We start from the raw sequence: 21,617 nt of genomic DNA on the forward strand, positions 1-21,617 counted from the left end.
GATTATTGTGGACTCATACCACTACATCAACCACCGGATCACTGATCATCTTTGCCGGACCTGGTGCAATCCAGCACCCCTCAATGGAGATGCACCAAATCTTGTAGTTGTTGCCAATGACAAGCAAGGCAACCCTTACTATAAGAGGGCTTTCAACACTCAGGTAAGTGAATTTAGTGGTCTAGCAGTCATACTTGTCTAATTTGAGCTTAGGCCTGTGAACAGCTCAATGCATGGATTGGAGGTTTCCAGACTGTTCTCAACCGAATGACAGTTAGCAACTTTGACTTCACGATGCATGTTGTAAGGGTTGAACCCTTTCGTTCTGTGCAGTCCGGCTTCCCCTATCCCCTATCCACCCCTCTCCGACTCTTCGGACGCGCTCGCACATGACTCGGACGTCACGAACCCGTACCGGACACACGTGTTAACGGATCAGACACTGCGGATCAATGTTTCGTTCTCTTTTGTTCTCGGACTCTAATACTTCATCACACTAGTCCCATTATTTGTTCCTGGTGCCTTTTCGCCTCGGACATTTCCGATGTTTTCTTAGCTACAAAAACCTACTGCACTCGTAGTTAGAGGAATAAGATTTGTTCCCCCCCCCACATCGAGTCAGATTCTAAGCCGTCCGAACTCTTCTTCTCATCCGTTGTCAGAGTCTGCCGCTGTCCGAGTCCGAGCCCGAGTCCGATCCGAAGTTGCTTTCTCCTGCCGTCCTTGTCATTCTCCTGCCGTCCTCGTCGTACTATCCGAAGCCGAGTTGTCTGTTCGCGTCCGAGCGCGTCCAAAGGTATCCGAAGGCATCCGAAGCCGTCCGAAGCGTCCGGAGTTTCTCAGTTGTTTGTTTTCACTCTCGGACTCATCCTTATCACACTTTACTCACGCGGGTGTCGCACGGACTTGTCCTGCCGGAGGCGGACCCTCGCATTTTACTAGACTACACTACTAGTCTACACGTACATTCACTACTACATTCTGGAGCCCACCGCGAGGGTTTAAAGTTCAAGACACCCCCCGTTCCACCGTCACCTAATCATCCTATTCCGTCATTGAATTCGAATCCCCTCCCGATCCTCTGCACGATATCTTTCCGGAAGGTCCGACGCAACGGGCTATCAACTACCTCTTCCGGAAGACATCCGAATATTTTCCGTTCAAAATAGTCCGCTCTTGGGTTCCCGATCCCAACACCGTCATTTGGCAGTTCGCACTTACCGGACGCCCAGAATCCGAGCATCCGAACATCCTATCACGCCCTAATCCTCCATCCCTCCGGCACAGTCTGTTCTATAATCCCGCCGCGGCTTACCACCGACCCACTCCGGAGTCAAACGACACTACGTCCGGAACACCCTCATCGCTCACCGAGTCGTCCGAAAATCTTCCGGCCACTTCTTCACCTTCCCCTATTCCTCCTCCTACAATGGCCACAACTATGCCCGTCCGCGGTCACCATACCGCTCCGAAATTCAACGGAAGGCCCGAAGGACTCCATCGCTTCTTCTCCGAAGTGGAGTACCTCGCTGCCCGTGCTCAGGTCGAAGGCCGGGATCTCATCCGAGCTACAATCGGATATCTCGACGACTCCGACTGGGAGATCTGGCGCAGCAGTGGCGATGCAGCCGACGGAGACGACTGGGATGCTTTCAAAACGTGCATCGGGAAGCTCTACCCCGGATCGGATAACGAACGACGCTGGCGTCCGTCCGATCTTTCCACTATTGCTGCTCTCCAGTCCCAGACCCCGATGCTCACAAAGGATGATCTCGGAGTCTATCACCGAAAGTTCCTCGTCCCGGCCAATTGGCTTCTGTCCAAAAATAGCGTCTCCACCCAGGACGTCGGACGAGACTATCTTGCAGGATTCGATCCGATCACCCGTCAGAAAATCAAGGACAGATTGGCGATGGTCCACATGCAGCATCATCCGGACGATCCTTACACGATCACGGAGATCTATACGGAAGCGAACTTTATTCTCGGAACGTCGACTCCGGCGACTCTCACAACGTCTTCGACATCTCCGACAGTGAGTCCGACGGCTCCGGTTACGGTCAAAACCGAATCCGCTGACATCCGTGCCCTGCAAGCTATGATGCAGCAGTTCATGACCATTCAGCAAACGCATCCGCAGTATCCTCCTCCTCCTCCGCAATATCCGTATAATCCGAACTCATTCTATCCGTATCCCCCGCCTCCGACCGCTCAAGCATACGCTTATCAACCCGTCCCGCCCCAACAAAACTATCAGTATCCGCCTCAGCCACCCCCATCTTCCCAGAATCAGCAATCACGTCCTCCTCCGCCTCCTGCACCACAAGGGACTGATCCGAGACCTCCCCGGAAGTGTCACTTCTGTCATTCCGTCTACCACACGATGGGCTCGTGTCCGGATGCGGCCCGATACGAACGGAGCGGGTGGATCGGTCGGAACGAAGAAGGCCGATGGATGGTGCTCCCGACCAGAGAGACTATCAATCGTTCCTTCCCCGGAGACTCGTTCAAAGAGCAGATCGACAATTGGATGAGAGCCAACAATAGACCTCAGGATCGCGACGCCCCTCCTCACCCGATCGTCACTCCTGCAGCCACAAGTTCCGGAGTAGCGTCCGCGAATATGGTCGAGGTTAGCACCTACCACTATACGGAGGCCGACGAGTCCGAGTCTCGGGCGTTCATCGAAGAGCTTCCGAGCCCGTTTGATCTGGAGGAAGAAGAGAAAGAGGAGATCTTCTTGCAGGTTCTCATGCAGCGGATGCCCGACGTAGCGAAAAAGTACGCTTCATCTCAGAAGAAGAAGGATGTCCGTTTCTCCGAACCGGTCGAAACGACTCCGAGCGCTCCGGCAAAGGCTCCGTCCGAACCAACCCTTCCGCCTTTGATTCCGGTCCCCTTCCCTTCCACATCGGCCCGTTCTCAGCTAGCTGAAGCCATCGAGACCGGTCGCACGACGTACCGTCCGAACTATCGGGTCCAGTCGAACATCGAGAATCCGAAGGTGGCCTCGGATGTCCTGGAACGCGCCCTTAACACCACGCTCACTATCACGCAACGGGAACTTTTCGCACTCTCGTTTGATGCTCGGAAAGGACTTCGGGATCTTATTTCGTCGAAACGGGTCTCTACGGAGACTAACTACGCGTCCGTCAACATGGCAGCGTGCTACGATGACCCCGAAGACGTCGTGGAGGTTCTGATGTCCGCCACCCGGGATCCAAACAAGGAATGCATTGTCGCAGCTCCGACCCAGTCACTCCGGATCATCCGGCCTATCTTCAACGATCGGTACGAGGTCGAATGCATCCTGGACACCGGATCGCAGATCATCGCCATGCGCCGCGACGTCTTCGACAATCTCGGGCTGCTCATCGACATCGACAAGTTCATCACCATGGAGTCCGCGAACCTATCCTCGAACCAGACCATCGGGCTCGCGCACAACGTGAAAATGTCTCTCGGACCCGTCGATCTCTACGTCCAAGCTCAGATCGTGAACGATGCGCCTTATGAGGTGCTCCTCAGACGCCCCTTCTTCTGCCTCACCTCCGCTGTCACCCGCGACTACCCCGACGGTCGTCAGGACTTGACCATACACGATCCGAATTCGAGCCGTCGTTTCCTCATCCCTACTTTCAAAAGGGTCCACCGTTCCCGAGAGCCTAAGGAGCATTTTTAGATACCGTCGAGGAACCCCTGCGGCGAGACGAGTCTTTTATACCCCCGTTCTATTGCTCTCTTATGATATCATTGCCCGATTCCGCTCCTTCTTCAGTTCCGATCCGCTGCATTACCTATCCGAAAACACTTTTATATCATACATCCCCTTCCGTGTCCGATCCATCGCTTCCTCTTCTGTCTGTCCCCCCTTCCATGAACCGAAAAAGTACATATGATGCTCCGCGTGATTCCGGTCTCGACCCGGTGGCTCCGGTGTATACTTGTGTCCCGCCGCCCGTACCTAATACTCATCATTCTTGCGCGTATGACGATTTGCCGGATGAGCGACGGATCTATTCAGGTCTTGTTGATATCATCGAAGATGGCATTACTCGGAGTGCTTCATATTTGGATATTCCCCTTTCCACCACTACTTCCTACTCTACATTTACATCCTGGTTTATCCACTCCAATGCCGACGCTCCGCCCGCCTCATCCGATGATTCCGCTCCGAACCCGACCGCAGAAGTCTTAGCAGCAACTGCCCGGATGCCAACATACGGAAAGAAGCCCTACCGGAAGGTCGCCAATCGCACAGTACCTGTCTCCACTACCCTTCCCGAACAGTATCGGATTGTCCGACGCGAACCTCCCGACATCTTAGCCGATCTTCTCCCGCTTCCTACTCAACCACCCGACTTCACTCCGGGACTCCGGTACACTCAGGAACGCGCTGACAAACAAGCCGTCGACCCGGACAACTGGCTTTCTCCCGAGGAAATCAAACTCGCGCACTGGTTCATCCGGACGGACGAGGACGCTTTCGCATGATCCGAGGATGAACGAGGCAAGTTCTCTGACGAATGGTTTGACCCTGTAGTGATGCCGACGATCGAGCACGTTCCCTGGGCACTCCGAAACATTCCCATTCCTCCGGGCATCTACGACGAGGTCGTCCGCGTCATCCGAGACAAGATCAAGTCCGGAGTCTACGAGGAGTCCAGTTCTTCGTACCGGTCCCGCTGGTTCTGCGTTCTCAAGAAGGATGGAAAGTCTCTCCGCCTGGTCCACGATCTTCAGCCTCTCAACGCTGCCACTATCAAGGACGCCTCTATTCCGCCTCGGGTCGAAACTTATGCGGAAACCTTCGGAGGCTGGTCGTGCTACGGCATCTACGACTTGTTTGTCGGATTCGACCAACGGAAGCTAGCGGAAAGCTCGCGGGATCTCACAACATTCCAGACGCCTCTCGGAGCCAAGCGTCTCACCGTCATTCCTATGGGCTTCACCAACTCCGTCCAGATTCAGCACGGCGACCTCACCTTCATTATGCGAGACGAAATTCCCCACGTCACCGATCCGTACATCGACGATTGCCCTGTCAAGGGTCCGCTTACCCGATACGAGCAACCCGACGGATCCTACGAAACCCTACCCGATAATCTGAACATCCGGCGCTTTGTTTATGAACATATTGCAAACATGCATCGGATCGCGCACCGGATGAAGAAGTTCGGCGGAACGTTCTCCGGAGTCAAGCTACGTGTTTGTGTTCAGCGCGCATCTATTGTCGGACACATGTGCACTTACCAGGGTAGAGAACCCGACGATGACAGGGTCCAAAAGATTCGTGATTGGCCTGTGCCCGAGAACGTCACCGACGTCCGGGGTTTCCTGGGTACCATCGGAGTCATGCGTATCTTCATCCGAGACTTTGCGAAACATGCTAAACCACTTGTGCAGTTGACCAAAAAGGACGTTGACTTTGTCATGGGCCCGGACGAACTAGCTGCCATGGAGACCTTGAAGAATCTTGCCATCACCTCCCCCGCTCTCCGAGCTATCGACCACTCATCCGATCGCGAAGTCATACTGGCTGTCGACTCCTCCACCGTAGCCGTCGGCTTCATCCTCTCCCAGGTAGGCGCCGACAACAAGCGCTATCCGTCCCGTTTCGGATCTATCACTTGGAATGACCGAGAATCCCGCTACTCCCAATCCAAAATCGAGCTCTACGGACTCTTCCGGGCACTCCAGGCCACGAAGCTTTGGCTCATCGGAGCTCGCAATCTCACTGTCGAAGTCGACGCGAAATATATCAAGGGTATGATCAACAATCCGGACATCGTCCCGAACGCTGCGATGAACCGCTGGATCGCCGCCATTCTTACCTTTTCTTTCAAACTCAAGCATGTCCCAGCTCGGGATCACACTCCGGCCGATGGCCTCTCACGACGAAGAAGAGCCGAAGAAGACCCGGTCCTTGTAGAAGATGTCGAGGGTTGGATAGACGAAGCGTGTGGTTTTACTTTACAGGTTCACTCGGACGGCGACGCCTCTGTCGCGCGGGTTGCGCAGAACCGTTTCCGGGGTCATCTCGGGTCCCTCGTCCGCACGTTCATCTATGATGAAGACTCTGCTGGATTCAACGACTCCGACGATTCCGACGACATTCCCCGGACTCCGAAGGCCGCGGGTAAGGACGCCCGGATGTTGGAGATAGAGACCTTCCTCCGGACGAGCAAGGCTCCCGTCGGACTCGCTGAACCCGCCATGCGCAACTTCGTCCGACAAGCGCTCAATTTTTTCTACCGCGACGGCAAGCTCTGGCGCAAGGATAACCATGGGAAGCATAAAGTCTACATTCATCCGGGTCGCCGTCTCTACCTGATCCGGGCTGCTCACGACTCTCTCGGACACAAGGGTATCTTCGTCATCCGCACGCGCCTCCTTGAGCGATTCTGGTGGCCCTTCCTTGACCAGGACGTCCGCTGGTTTGTCAAGACTTGTCATCAGTGCCAGATCCGCTCCAACTTCAAACTACACATTCCGCCGTCTCCGACGATCCCACTTTCCCTTTTCCGCCGCGTCCACATTGACTGCATGGTGATGCCTTCCGCCAACAAATTCAACAAGATAGTCCACGCTCGGTGTGCTCTTACCTCTTATCCGGAGTGGCGCGCGCTTCGCCGGGAGACCGCGGAGACACTGGGCATGTTTATTTTCCAAGAGATTCTATGCCGCTGGGGCGCCATTGAAGAACTTGTGACGGATAACGGTACCCCGTTTGTGAAGGCAGTCGAATATCTCGCAGAGAAATACGGCATCCGACACATCCGAATCTCTCCGTACAACTCCCAAGCGAACGGACTCGTCGAGCGGAGACACCGGGACGTGCGGGGTTCCCTCCTGAAGACTGCGGATGGCAATGAGAAGAAATGGGTTGAAGTCGCACCATCCGTCTTCTGGGCCGAGCGCGTCACCATCTCCAAGACCTCCGGAATGTCTCCTTACTACATGGTACATGGCATCGAGCCCCTTTTTCCGTTCGACCTCCACGAAGCTACCTATCTCGCCCCTCCTCCCGATACCACTCTCACCACTGAACAGCTCATCTCCATGCGCGCCCGACAACTCCAGAAGCGTCCGGACGACATCGAACGTATGCGCGAGAAAGTTATTCGGAGCCGGATTGCTTCCCTCGAGGAATTTGAACGACGATTCGCCCGGACGATCAAGGACTTCAACTTTCTTCCCGGACAGCTCGTTCTGGTTCGTGATAAGAAGATAGAAGGTGATCACTCACTCAAGCATCTGCCTCGCTACATGGGACCTATGGTCGTCGTCCGACGCACTCATGGCGGATCCTACGTCCTGTCCGAACTCGACGGTTCCATCTCAAATCTACGTTATGCAGCATTCCGCGTCATTCCGTACTACGCCCGACACCGCCATCTCCTTCCCGTCCCCCATTCTGCCGAACCCGACGACTCCGATGACCCCGACGATCTTCCGGAACCTCAGTCCGCCGCGAACTTCGCCGGACTACAAAATACGACGAACGACCGAGTTTTGACGCCTTCGCGGCAGCCTAACCGTCTAGTACTCTAAAATTTTTTCCACCCAGACCAGGGTTCGCCCTGTGTTGTATCCCGGACCTCGGTCCTGTTCCGTCTCTCATCTTTCACCTCTCTCATTTGATCTCTCTCCTGTCCGATCCTTATATTCCCTTGCATTTGCCTCGTATGCGTCATCCGACGACTCCGGTGACCCTCCCCCCCTTCGGAAGCCTCCGGACTTGCCGGTTTTACGCTGCGTGTCATTCTTTCACTTCCGCTCACTCACGCATTCTTCTTTTTGGTGCACAAGAAAATCAGATATAATATTTACATATTGCTTACAAGAATGTCTCTACGGGCCAAGCGCCTTTTTGCTCGTCCGCCCTACTGCCCTTCGTACTCCTCGTCCTCCTCCATTTGTCTGTCCCCCTCTCGTTCCTCTTCGTCCGCCGCCTCAGCCCGTTGAGCATCCTCGAGCTCCCTCCGCAGGATCAGCGCCGCCAGGCTCCGTGTGGCTGCGGCCCGGGTGCTCTCCGCCTCCTCTGTCGCCTGCTTGAGGGCGGCGATCCGAGCGTCCATTGTTGACATGACCTGGACAAGGGTCCGCAGCTCGTGATCCGCGCAAGCCTCTACCAAAGTAGGGATAGCGGCATTCCCTGACGCTGCCCGCGTAACCCGGCTTGTCTTTCCGCTCTCTCCTCCGCGTCGCCGTGTCCTTGGCCTTGGGGCTGCCCGTTGCTTCCCCTTTCCACCCGCCGCTTTGCTGCCTGACGCCTCCGCCTCCGAGGTCTTCGCCTGCCTGGCGCGCGTCTTCGCGTGCGAACACCTGACCTTCGATCCGGTGCACGCCTCGCACGCATGACAGCCGGTGCCGACGCAGGTAAAGTACGCCTGCTGGCAGTGCAGGCATCGGCGAGCGTCCGTGAATTCGACCACAGGGTGCGGGCAGGACTCCTTGGGTGCACCGAACCCGCACCCCCATTCGACATTGTTCGGGCTCGAACTAGCATCTGTAGGGTCCGTTAGTCCCGGCGTACCGTCTGATGAGTCCGCTTACCGGCCGGATCGTACTCTCCGTACTCCGTTACATCGAGACGCGCTGGCGCTGGAGGAGTCTTCTCCCTAGTGTCATCCGCATTGCCCGTGCGTCTTCGAAGTCGTTTTGCCCGGGGAGTTGTCTCGGGCTCGCCGCCGTCGCTCTCAACCACCTTCCGCTTTCCTGCACGGATGGCGCTGGCACGTCTTCGCGTCCGAGGGACCGGCGTGCTATCATCCTCAGCGTCCGACGGAATTTCGACCACGTCCGAGTTCTTCTCTGCTTCGGGACGATCAACGGGAGTACTCCCGGAACCGAGGGTTCCCGAACCAGCCACGAACGTTGGCCTCTGCGCAGCCCGTCGACGCTCCTCAGCGGCGAGCGCGTCCCGTCGTCGTGCATCACGCACCTCTTGTGCCCTCCTCGCCTCCGCGTCCGCAGCCTCCTGTGCTTCTCGTGCCCGTCTCTCGTCCTCGGACTGCCACTCCGCGAGTCGGGACTGCGCCTCCAGTAATTGCGTAGTGGCCCGGGCCATCTTCTCCTTCACGTCATCTTCGACGGTGTTCTCCAGTTTCCGTGACACGAGGACGTCTTCGGCGCCCATCAACCACTCCTGCACGCAGTCAGCGCCCTGCTTCTAGTCGTCGCCCATGTTGCCACTTACCTGCTGCTGCTCCATGTCGGCAACAGCGATTTCCACATCGACCCGATGCTCGTCGTCGAGCTCCGGGAACGCCGTACCCATGTCCACGAAGTATCCGGCCTCCTCTTCGTATGCGGCAACGGCTTCCTGCTTCTTAAGGGTCTGGAGTTCCTCCAGGGTGCGGGACGGGGTGTGTTTTGCCATGGTCGTACGGACAGTAATGCTGGGTGCGATGGAGGAAGAGAGCAAGAGAAGATGTTGGACTTCGTCGAAATTATCAACAATCCGTCATGTGACCGCGCTTCCTTTGGTCCCACGCCACTATTTTCGTTCACCCGCCCACCTTCCCACTTCGCAAATTCTTGCTCGCCGTGTACGTTGCCCCGGAGGGTCAACACATAAAGTCCCCGGGGGATGTAAGGGTTGAACCCTTTCGTTCTGTGCAGTCCGGCTTCCCCTATCCCCTATCCACCCCTCTCCGACTCTTCGGACGCGCTCGCACATGACTCGGACGTCACGAACCCGTACCGGACACACGTGTTAACGGATCAGACACTGCGGATCAATGTTTCGTTCTCTTTTGTTCTCGGACTCTAATACTTCATCACACTAGTCCCATTATTTGTTCCTGGTGCCTTTTCGCCTCGGACATTTCCGATGTTTTCTTAGCTACAAAAACCTACTGCACTCGTAGTTAGAGGAATAAGATTTGTTCCCCCCCCCACATCGAGTCAGATTCTAAGCCGTCCGAACTCTTCTTCTCATCCGTTGTCAGAGTCTGCCGCTGTCCGAGTCCGAGCCCGAGTCCGATCCGAAGTTGCTTTCTCCTGCCGTCCTTGTCATTCTCCTGCCGTCCTCGTCGTACTATCCGAAGCCGAGTTGTCTGTTCGCGTCCGAGCGCGTCCAAAGGTATCCGAAGGCATCCGAAGCCGTCCGAAGCGTCCGGAGTTTCTCAGTTGTTTGTTTTCACTCTCGGACTCATCCTTATCACACTTTACTCACGCGGGTGTCGCACGGACTTGTCCTGCCGGAGGCGGACCCTCGCATTTTACTAGACTACACTACTAGTCTACACGTACATTCACTACTACAATGTGCTGTTATTCATACACACTCAACGGGTCATTGCCAAGCAGGAGGAAAAGAAGAGGAATCAAGAAGCAGGAATAGAAATGACAGACAGTGATGAGGAGAGTGAGGATGAAGAAGACTCAGAGAGTGAAGAGGAGAGTGAAGAGGAGGAGGAGAGTGAGGAGGAGGAGGGCTAAATGTGTCAAAGTATTTACCTCTACTATGTATAAGTTGCATATGAAGTGCGCATGAAGCGCACATAAACCACATATAAAGTTCACATGAAGTGTACATGTATGTTATAAACTGCACATAAAGCATATATATATGCTGTATAAACCACACATGATGCTCATATAAAGTATACATTTACTCTATACAAAGTGCATGTAGTGCATATATAAATCACATGTAAAGCTCATATAAAGTACACATGAAGCTCATATAAACCACACATGAAGCTTGTATGCACTTGTGTATGAGACAAACTCATAACTTAGTTGTAATCCATATGAATATAAACTCTTCATATGTGCTTCACATGGACTTCACATGAAGCACATATGAATGTCGCATATAAACTTCACATGCAGTTCATATAAGCTTTACGTGAAGCTCCTCAACAATTGTTATTGCCTCAAAGTCATGAAGAAGTAAAGAAAATGTAGAAGAAATGTAGAAGAAATGTAAAGCCATATGAAGGAATGTAAAGTTTCGCAAAAGAAGTGGGCTTTATATGACCTTTATATGAAATAAATGTACGGAAGATGTGAAGTCATGTGCTTCATATGAGCTTCATGTATAAATGTGGTAAAGCGCCAGATATACAAATTTTATATACCTTGAAATATTATATTAGCAACTCATGGCCACACTGTGGCTACAATACTTTACTTAGTAATGAGTCCCAACAATGGAATGGAACAGAGTTTCAATCTGGGCTGCCCAGACCATGCTCAAGCGCTGGTGACCAGGTCTGTTTCTGGTCATTGCTTGTCAGTGTCGTCTTGCTGTGGTTTGTGCCAGTAACCTCTGGCTGAAGCACTGGAAATGTTTGATTTACTATTGGGATAACCCTTATCCTGCAAGAGGCACTGAAATCGAGGACATACATTATCTAATTGAACAGTGCTTTGATCCCAGTTTTATGCCAGAGAAGACATTGTTGACCCCGTTGAGCAGCCTTGTAGAGGTTCCTCAATGTCTTTCCACGCTTTGGGCTTGAGCGAAAGCCGTCGATGCACGAGCATTGATAAGAAACTGTTGTTGATGGCAAAGAGGTATGCTTATGTCCTTTTCCCATCTCTCATATATACCAATGCGGTAGAATCAAGACAGAACCTGGGCCGGAATGGGAAGTGCTACTTGCAGGTATGCAGTATGTCCCATTACATCCTGAATGCGCTACTTACACTTATTATCAATGAATCAAATTTCTTTGTTCAATGATACCTGATACCAACAACTTACAAAGAAAAAGAATTGTCTGACTCATCTGATTCGGAAGGAGTGCTTGAGTACTACAACAGGGACCTTGATGATACCTCCGCCCTGCCGAGTTCTGCTCCTGAGACCCAAATTCAACAACAAAGGTCTCCGTTGCCTGTGCAAGGAGCACAAGGTCGGCGAGAGTGACGCAGCAGCAGCTACGTATAGGTTTGGCCACATGAGCTCAAAGGGAGGGGCAAAGACAACTGAAGATGGTACATATGCACCTCATATCACTTGACCAGCCAGTACAAGCTCACCAATAGCACACTCAATTCTCTGTGATGTCCCTCCATTTACTATACATAGTAGATATGCATGTGGATGTTATCGTCATCTCGTCCTCTGAAGGAGAAGACCATGGCGGGGATGACCGTCCTTTCTACTACAGGGTTAGAGTTAAAGCAACAGTCGATGCTGCCGCTGCCCAATCAAAAATACCAGAGGCGGATCCCTGCTCCTGTTTGTGCTCCTGCCCCTTTTCCAATGGCGCCGCCGACCCCTGCAGCAACCTCTATTTCATCTCGCACTCAAAGAATTGCTAGGCCTCCACCGATTGCTCTGACCATAAGGAGACAGGATAAGTCTAGAATATTCTACAGAATTTCCAATCAAGGGATGCATTGAAAGGGTTTTTTGAGTGTACTATCTAATACTTGGTATTCCCCCTTTGGCCTTGATAATGGCCTCAATCCTCCACAACACCATCATACACGATTCATATCAGCATCTACGCGAAGAGGAGGAAGAGTCTTCCGAGTCTTCTTCTGCAGAGCTTGAAATATCCAATGCTGTAAGTGAAGCGATCTCGTTCGTACCTTCAATACACATCATATCTACCAACAAGCATACCTCGGGTGCGAACTTTGACACTATTAGTGTTATGAGCAAAACCTATAACCTGGAGACAACTAGTGACGGCGAGAAAATAAACCCTCATCGTAGTGTCTGTTTGGAGATATTCCGCAATACATGGGACAATTTTTATGAGTGGGAGAGGGAGTATTGTGAGGCCAAGTTAGCGGCTCTAATGAGTGAGAGACGGAAGGGGGCTAGTACAACGGCAATGAGCACCGCTACCGCGAAGACGGCACATCCAACATCACCGCCTGGTCCAATCTGGGTCATACCGTGTCCTCAAACTACAGTTGATCTCTGTATATATTACTGGGTGAAATGCTTATGGAGTTCAAGGTATGGGGTATTTCAAAGGTATGGCTTGACAATGATGCAGAATTGATATTCAATGTGATCACTCATTAAAGGTATGAGGTATGAGGTATAGGGTATGAGGTATCAAGGGATGAGGTATGGGGTATGGGGTATGAGGTATGAGGTATCAAGGTATGGGGTATGGGGTATGGGGTATGGGGTATGAGGTATCAAGGGATGAGGTATGGGGTATGGGGTATGGGGTATGGGGTATGAGGACTAGCACTACTATAAATACTAACTAACACATGTATGTAGTGACACTAATATGTAAGTACACATGTAAATCAAACATGTAACAAAGTAATCCTAGTACTGCACACCATGCATAAGCCTCGCTGGGTTGCAACTTTGAACAATGAAATATCAATATCTGGGAAAATGAACTGAAGATGTTCATAGGCACAGTCTGTGAGTTCATCTTTGGTCAAGTCCTATCTATCAAAGCTCAGCCAATGCTTGCATTGGCTGAGCTTTGATAGATAGGGGGCAGGCCCAGAAATTGGCGAACTCCCCCAAAAACCCTTGAAACACTTCATATTACGGTGTAATAACTGTATTGCATACTACTACCATCTAATATATACCTGTTAGAACCCTCATTAGCCTCCAAGTTAGCATATTGAAGACACCAACGGGTTAAGCAAGAGCTCGCCGGGATTGGGCGGCGGACACAATGAGCAGAGACGTGGATGAGCCTCGCGTACGTCTACCGTTTGCGCCATGTTGATAGCATAAGAGGCACGAACGGTTACCGTTCGTGCCTTACGCACCCATTGCCGACGTGCATTCCTGCTTGACGCGGAGCCATGACCCGCCTGTCCCCTGCCCTCCTGCCTCCCACCAACGGTCACCGACCCCCCTTTGAGGACGCCGCCGAGGGAATATCCCTGGGCTTGAGGGGGTCGAAGGGCGCACGCGACCAGTGGATGGGCCTCGCGGACGGGAGTCGGTGATACCCACGAACGGTAACCGTTCGTGCCATGTCACCAATCTCAATCTCTCCCATCCTCCGCTCGGTTGCTCCCCGTCCACACGTGATGTGTACTGCGGTTTATACGGATGCGCCTGCCGAACTGGAACCGTTCGTGGCCTTCGCGCCCGTCGATAGCATAAGTGGCACGAACGGTAACCGTTCGTGCCTTAAGCGCCCCTCGTGGACGCCCATACCTGCTTGACGTGGAGCCACGACCCGTGTGTCCCGTTCGTCACGATTTGTCTCGTCCATTGATATCCCTCGCAGACGGGAACCATCCGCCACCCTTTGCTTTGTCATCCCTCGCGAACGGGAACCATTCGTCAGAGTCGGCACGTAGTATTCCATCCTCCTGTCCCATCTAACCCCCTGCAGACCTCCCGTCCCACCATCCTCCTCTGACTGTGCGCCACACTCGCTGAACGATACCCGCACATCGCCGGAATCACGTTTAACGTCCTTATATGCGCATGATTCCCCCTCGAGCACGCTCTGAGAACCACGACTGTGGGCGAGGGCACCAAGGGGGATGTAACACTGCCGTAAGTGTGAAGACGGAGGTAGGACGGGAGCTTAGGACGCGCCAGCTGTTGACGGATTGCGCAAGGAGGCCAGGGGCAGCGAGGAATTCGATGGGGCCTGCTGGAACTCGATGTCGGCGGCTTACGGGCGGGCTAGAATGTAGACACGCGGAGGCGATGAGCTGCGTGCACCCATCATCGTCTCCTGGTCGCCAGAGCGTCCCAGTACCCAACGAACTCTGTAAAGCAACCTGTGAGTACGTCGAAATAGCCCGCGAGGCGTGTAGTTCGCTAGACATACCTCCTTGTCCCCAATTTGCACTGTCTCGTCTTCTACGCCCCTCCACGCGAGGCATCTGGACCCATCACGACACCTCCAACACCCTTGGCCCTAGAGCGCATATCCAGGAAGTAACCTAAGCCCAAGATCAGTCAATGGTACGCTGCTAACCTCCGGGACTTGCCTCTGAACCATAGCTCTGAGTGATCGCACGATCGAGAGGATCCGAGTACACAGCTAGCTTCATTTGCACCTTGGTATTTGGAGTTTCGGTTCCACGCGCCGCGGTGACAAGGTGGCCATGATCCCGTAGTCGCGACTCCTCCCAACCCCCTCGCATTCTATCTCCTGTAATCGCCATCTCCCATTCCCGCGCTTGTATCGTAATTGCAAGCTGGCGAGGTGGCAAACTGCCTTGACTTGTAGCGGGCGTGCTGGATGGGCATGGTGTTTTCGACTGACGTATTCGACTTATCCCTTGGTCGTACGTTCGTTCCCTTGCGATCCTGAGATTCGGCCCCACCCCCATTTTGTACGCCCTCGTTGCGCGCGCAAGTCGATGTGTACGTTGGTCCAGCTGCTTCTTCCGACAGCGCTGGCTGGTGGCTGCTTTGGTTGATCATACCGCTGGCGTCGGAGTGCGCATGGATGTGAGGGCCGCGTGCCGGGACTGTGGGCACAAGACGCAGGTGAGTAGCCGTGCTGTCCCGGAAGACGTGTGAGCAAACCTAAGTTGTCGCTGGCGCGTTCGCTTCTCGTGGTTCGGTATGTGATCCAGTTCTTCCCCTACGCCCACGTCTCCTAGTCCTCCCTTCGTGGTACAGCCGCTGCAGCCGTCGCTGCGAATGAGCTGGTCGTCTTCGGGCTGTTGGAGAAGGCCTACTGCGTGCTCCGCAGTGTCGGCAGCAGGCACTCGACGAGGTTTGGGATGCAGCGGGATGTTGGGCGTTGATACGGGATCCAGTCGTCGTCGTTGCCGTCTACATTGTCCTCGCTATCGTCGTGGTGCGTGTTGAAGGAAGCAACGGAGCGGACTTCGATCGCGCACGTGGCTTTGGTTTGAGCGCCAATAATGCGGGGCAGCCCCGCCCTCGATCGTCCTCCCTCGATATTCTTCTTCTCGCATGACTGACTCGCGAACTCCCGCCCTCCATCGTTCTCCTTCGACATCGTGGACCACACATGCCAGGGAAATGCAGTTGGCATGGTTGGGTAAGCCAATAGGTAAGTATTCCATTTCCTGACCCTCGTCCTCCCTCACATCCTCACTCTAGTACCCTCACAGCGCCATGGTGTAGACCGGCGAACTTGAATTGCAGGACGTGTCTGAGGCAACGGCTGCAGGGTAAGCACGACCCCATGGCTCTCAAAGATCAGTTCAGTGCAGACTCACCTCAACACCAGCTGCCCTTGTCCACCCTACTGCCGGCCATGCACCACCCACTTGCCTCCCGGTTCACGAGGCAAGAGGCCCCAGCCTCCGACACCACCAGCCGCAACGTCTACGACGCAGGATCCACTTTCCTACACCTGAACACGTTGCGCCGCAACTGCGAACCCAAACGACAGCGTACCGGGACTACACAATACCATCAACGGCATACGCACCTGGGCATAGCATGGTACTGCCTATCCCTACCCACAGCCCGACAGAAGCCCATCAACGTCTCCCGAGCCCATAATACCGCCAACATGGCCTACGACGATGACGACGAGGCAAGATAATCGCTGAGACACCAGTAGCACGCCGACGCGAGACGAACGAGCGAGGGAAAGACGAATATCAGTCGTTGGCATAGGCGTAGGAAGGGGATAGATGAAGGTCGGAGGCAGGGAGAGCCAGCTAGGCACTGGCGTCGACAATGAGAAGACCAGACAGCAGAAAAGAATGTGAGTACCCGTCTCAAAGTAATGGAGATACACTCACCACGATATCCCCCCAACGCCACTGCGCCCGTCCAACTACCTTGCACCCACTCCGTGTGACGACCTGACAACGCCTACGGCACCCCCGCGTCTTCTCCATCTGCAACCCTCAGCGTCGATAACGTCGTCCCGAAGCACGCAGTGTCGCACCCAGCACTCAACAACGGCGACGACACGTGGCCTGCTGGAGTAGCGAGGACGCAAGGACGGTGGGGAATGGGCCAAGTTAAGAAGGGGTAGGACGGCGAGGGGCTGGCGTAGACGACGACGACGACGACGACACAGCGCAGGGCTGAAGGAGGTGGGTCCCAGCAAGTCCAGAAACATCGCCACCCACCAGGTTATCGCCCCAGCAGCATCCACGCTCCCCTTCCCGTCCCTCTCGCACCCCATCACCGACGTTATGCACAACCTACCAGGTCTCGTGGTGACTTACCCCCTTCCACTACCGAGACACATCGTGACCGCGCCCCTTCGTCAGCGGAGCGCCTCGTCGCAAGGCTTCAACGCCACCGAATATGTTGATGGCGTATCGTCGGTATACGTTGACGACAAGGTCGCCTATCCATCCAGGATGGATTCAGTCAGGGACCCGGGGACGCAGGTTAGTGATGTAGCCGGCCTTGGCAGGCTGGGATGGGGGTATGGAGATCCCGCAGCGTTGTCTGCGGCGAACGTGGGTACTATATCGAGATCGTGGACAGCGTGTATACTAGGTCAGTCTAAGTGTCGTTGATTGGCGCGATTTTCACTGATACATCAGTATGAATGCGTAGAACGACTCAAATTTCATTCTTCCCTCCCTCCACTCCCTGTCGACGTGTCCTTGTCCTTGCGTACGCGCAGTCGTTTCCCGCCTCGTCAAGCTCCGTCGTTTCCTCGACGATCCCTGCTCGCTTCTCGCAACCGCTGAAGTCCCTACCACCTTAAGCTCGACTCGAGGGATTCCTGGCTTGTCGACACGGGATGGGGTGGTAGAAGAGTTATGGCCCTCAACCCGTTCGGATAGGATAGACTGGGTTGGACTCGTCGATGGCGAAGAACTCGGGCGCTTCCTTTGTGTTAGGTAAGCTTGTTGATCTTGTTTCTTGCGCAAAGTCCTCACTAATGTCGCTGCCTTCCACGCCTCTTCCCATTCGTTTCGACGTCATCAGCAAGTCGATTTCGCGCAACGTAGACGGTACAAGGTGAGTCGAACTGGCACCTGGACTGCGTGCTTGATGACTTACTAGGTGCGGTGCACAGCGTGCGTACGACATTCCGTCGTTGGGCGGGCGCGACGTCCAAGACTTGGACTCGGGGCGCAGACTGGCGAGCTGGCTGTTCATTTCGCTGATCGCAAGTCTCGGCGTCGTGATGAGGGAGTACAAACAGCAAAGGAGAAGGTGAGCACCCGTCTCGGACTCGCGAAAATGCACTCACCTCTCTATCCCGCCCCACAGCGCCCTCTCTATCCCTCACATTTCCTCCGCGCCCAGTTGACACCGCCCAACCGTTCTGTGCGACAGCCTGACTACAACTGCAACACCATCCACCTCTTCTCCACCTGCAGCCCGCGGAGTCGTTCCCGTCGTCCCAAAACCCACGCAGCATCGCACCCAGCACCCAACAACGGCCGTTACACTTGGCCTACTGAAGAATCGAGGATGGACGGACGGAGGGGAAGGGGCCAAGTCAGGAAGGGATGGGACGGCCAGGGTTGTCGTAGACGATGACGGCGACGGCGACGGCGACGACGCAGCGCAGTGCAGGGCTGAAGAAGGTGGGCCCCCATCGTGCTGAGAAACCTGGCCACTCACCACGTTATTGTTCCAGCAGCAGCCAACCTCCCCTTCCCGTCCCTCTCGCACTCCGTCGCCAACTTTATCCGGGGCCAACCAGGCCTCGTGGCGCACCTACCCCCTTCCACCATCGAGAGACGTCGGGATCGCACACCTTCGCTCGTGGAGTGCCTTGTTGCAGGTATTCAACGCCAGGTGACGGTCGAGGACGAGGACGACGAAACGGAGATATGGAGAGATTGTCAGTAACTCGTTCGGGGAGTGATAAGCGCCATCGAGACTCACGGAAAGACAGCCGCCGCTGCGCAGGCAACGAGGACAAGCAGAGGGCACACGTCCCATCCCACCCAACGCGCATTCTCGCCGCGTACTCACTCTCGCTAACCTTTCCGCGCGTCCACACTCAAACCCAGCGCAGGCTCTACTCTACAAACACCCGTCCCCTTCCCTCCCATCCCCACTCAGACCCAGCCCTATTCCGTCCCCATCCCTCAACACGGCCCTGCCATCCCGCCATCCCTTTCACCCTGAATATCCGAGATCGCGTCGAATCTATCCATCCACGCCGTTAAGCCCATACACGATTCGCCACATACAAGTTGCCACTCGTCCCTCGCTAGCAAGTCAGTCAGCATGGGTTGGACAACACGGATGAAGGGAAAACCAAGGGTACGTACGCTATCAAAGACTTGTACTGCCAAACCTAACCTCGAGCTCAATCACCAGCCATCGTTCTCGACTGCGGCTCCCTCCCTTCCTCCCTCCCAGCCTCTCCCTACCCCAGTCTCCCTACTCCATCAACGTTCAACGCGCATACACGCATCCTCGCCGCCTACCTACACACTCCCCTGCAACTGCCGTCCGTCCGTTCAATCACCATCCACACTCCACGTTTCGCCACCACGAAAGCTGCAGACAAATGACGAAAAGAGTAAATGAGATGCGCAAAACCTCTCCGCGCCAAACGACGACCAACACCCGATTTCGGGCAGAAAACATGTCGTCAAAACACTTTTTTCGCGAGACAGTCTGCCTCGCTTGTCGATTCCAGTCCCCGATTCCCGGACGACTTTCTTGCGGTGGTAGTGGTGGGAAGGTCCTGTGGCTGGGAGGAGGTTAGCGAAACGATGTAAGTTGGTCGAAACGAGACGAAACAGAATGGAATGGAACGAATAGGAAGTACGAACTGTGACGACGCGCGGCAGGACGACAGGACGATTGAACGAGAACGACAACGACAACGAGAAGGAAGCCGGGAAGACGAACACGCGAACAGACACGAATTTGAAGCAGACTCACGATCACCATCGACACCGACATGCCCCGCCAACGTCGACATCCACCATCATCATCTACCATCTACCACCGACTTTGACATCGACTCCACGCCATCATCGTACTCGTATGCCCTAGCGTGTGCGCGAGCAGCGATTGGCGACTGAGCATGGGCGATTGGCGGTTGACGCGTACGCTGAAGCAAGCTGAAGAGTGGAAGGCGGAAGAAGGGAAGAGGAGAAGTCAGTTGCGGTGTCTGGGGCGGAAGACGTAACAGAGGACAGACGATGAGGGATGAGGGTTGGGTGTGAGGAGAGAAGACGGAGATGGAGGTACGCAAACGACGCTCGCACCGATGCAGAGATAGGAACGCAGAGACGGCGGGACGGGGTACGATACGCGTGCGCCATGCGATAGCCGGACGAGAAGCGAAACGCGAAACGAGGAACGGGAAACGAGAAGGAGTACGAACGGGGAAAGAGAAACGAGAAGAGGGTGAGAACGCGATCGGGAGACACTGGAGTAGAAATAGAAGGCGAACGAGGGAACGAAGAAACGAAGGCGAACCGACGTCGAGGTGGAAATGAAAACGAAACAGCAAATGCAAACGAAAACGAACAACGAAAAAACCAACGACAAACGGAATAGAAAACGAACGACGCCGCACACACACCCATACCCAAGAACACACCGAAAAGAAACAAAACGGAGCGAAGGGGATACGTACCAGGGAGCAAGCAAGTACCGCCGGGCGCTGCCACTGCGTGTATCGTCGACGGTGACGGCGCTGACGAGGCAGGTAAGTCAGCCGCGTTCCGCTTGAATAAGCTGAACGAAACGACTAATTGGATGAACACTTACTTTGCTAGTACAACGTACGTATGCACGTACTTGGTTGTTACTGCGAATACGAAGGACGTGCCGCTGGGGTTCGACTGATGCAAAGGAAAGCACGGTGCGCGGATGGTGCGAGTTCACGGCGCTATGCTGGTGCCCTGGCATGTCCACCGCAACCACGCTGTGCATACTACCCCCACACTACGCCCAGATGACGAAAAGACGAAAGACGGGCGCGCAGGCGGAGATGGCCGACGGTACAAGTGCCTGCGTCTGCATCAGTACGCCCGCGCTGACGAATCAAACAAAGGTGTGAGTACGCGCTAGGCTGGGCAGACGAGGGAGACGACGTACCCCGATTCTGCACCAATACGACCCAATTCCCTGCGAGCTCCCCACCGATTCTCCGAGCGTGCAGTATGCCCTTCACAGGGACGTCGGCAGCGCCGAGTGTCCTGCACACACGGACGCACACACGGAGACATACGCCAGCTCTTGCGGCGCTGGCGTTCGATCGTGAGGAGGACGACGAGTGCGTGCGGGTTGAGCACGAGGTTGGATCTGGATATGGTGGATAGTCAGCGCGGCGAAAGTGTACTAAGAGAACAAGAAGGAGACGGGGGACTGCCCCGCATTATTGGCGCTCAAACCAAAACTGCTGGCTCTGGGACTCGCCCAAACACAGCCAAACTTGCAAGTAGAGCACCGAGAAAATATCATTATATTTTATTATAATCTTATTTTGACACAATATTATTATTAAATACTCCCTTTCTCCGTACTCTGAGTGTTTAATATATGTAAACCATAAGGCGATCAGATTTAACTTTATGTTAAATCGTCACATGTGTGACCTAAAAGTGTGATGCTGACATCATCTGAGTGATCGGAACCCCATCATGAGTTACCGATTTCCCTTGCTCGTCCCGCTCAGCGACTGAACTACTGATTCTCTGTGGCTCACCAACGGGGCCTCCCAGTTCACTTTGTTCAGTTCAAGCAGCGGTGGTCGGACTTAGTCAATAGACCTTTTTTGACGCTGTTGCTTCAACAACTGTGTGTTACTGCC

At 54.3% G+C, this 21,617-nt stretch overlaps 2 protein-coding genes across 2 annotated transcripts; one reads left to right on the forward strand and one right to left on the reverse strand.

Annotated features, from left to right (window-relative positions):
* Positions 1–14,895: 14,895 nt before the first annotated feature.
* PC9H_009027 (uncharacterized protein) lies at positions 14,896–15,935 on the reverse strand (the record flags this gene model as incomplete). Its single annotated transcript, XM_036778534.1, has 4 exons — positions 14,896–15,163; positions 15,192–15,431; positions 15,458–15,556; positions 15,613–15,935. The coding sequence occupies 4 exons, from the start codon at positions 15,933–15,935 to the stop codon at positions 14,896–14,898; spliced, it is 930 nt and encodes a 309-aa protein (XP_036629962.1).
* A 1,827-nt stretch (positions 15,936–17,762) lies between these two features.
* Positions 17,763–18,967, forward strand: PC9H_009028 (uncharacterized protein; the record flags this gene model as incomplete). The annotated part of the gene is made up of 6 exons (XM_036778535.1): positions 17,763–17,842; positions 17,888–18,040; positions 18,164–18,417; positions 18,471–18,677; positions 18,732–18,803; positions 18,855–18,967. 6 exons carry the CDS (start codon positions 17,763–17,765, stop codon positions 18,965–18,967), a joined length of 879 nt encoding a protein of 292 aa, XP_036629963.1.
* Positions 18,968–21,617: the final 2,650 nt, after the last annotated feature.

This window comes from Pleurotus ostreatus, assembly GCF_014466165.1.
Source record: "Pleurotus ostreatus strain PC9 chromosome Unknown scaffold_6, whole genome shotgun sequence".
Lineage (NCBI taxonomy): Eukaryota > Fungi > Basidiomycota > Agaricomycetes > Agaricales > Pleurotaceae > Pleurotus > Pleurotus ostreatus.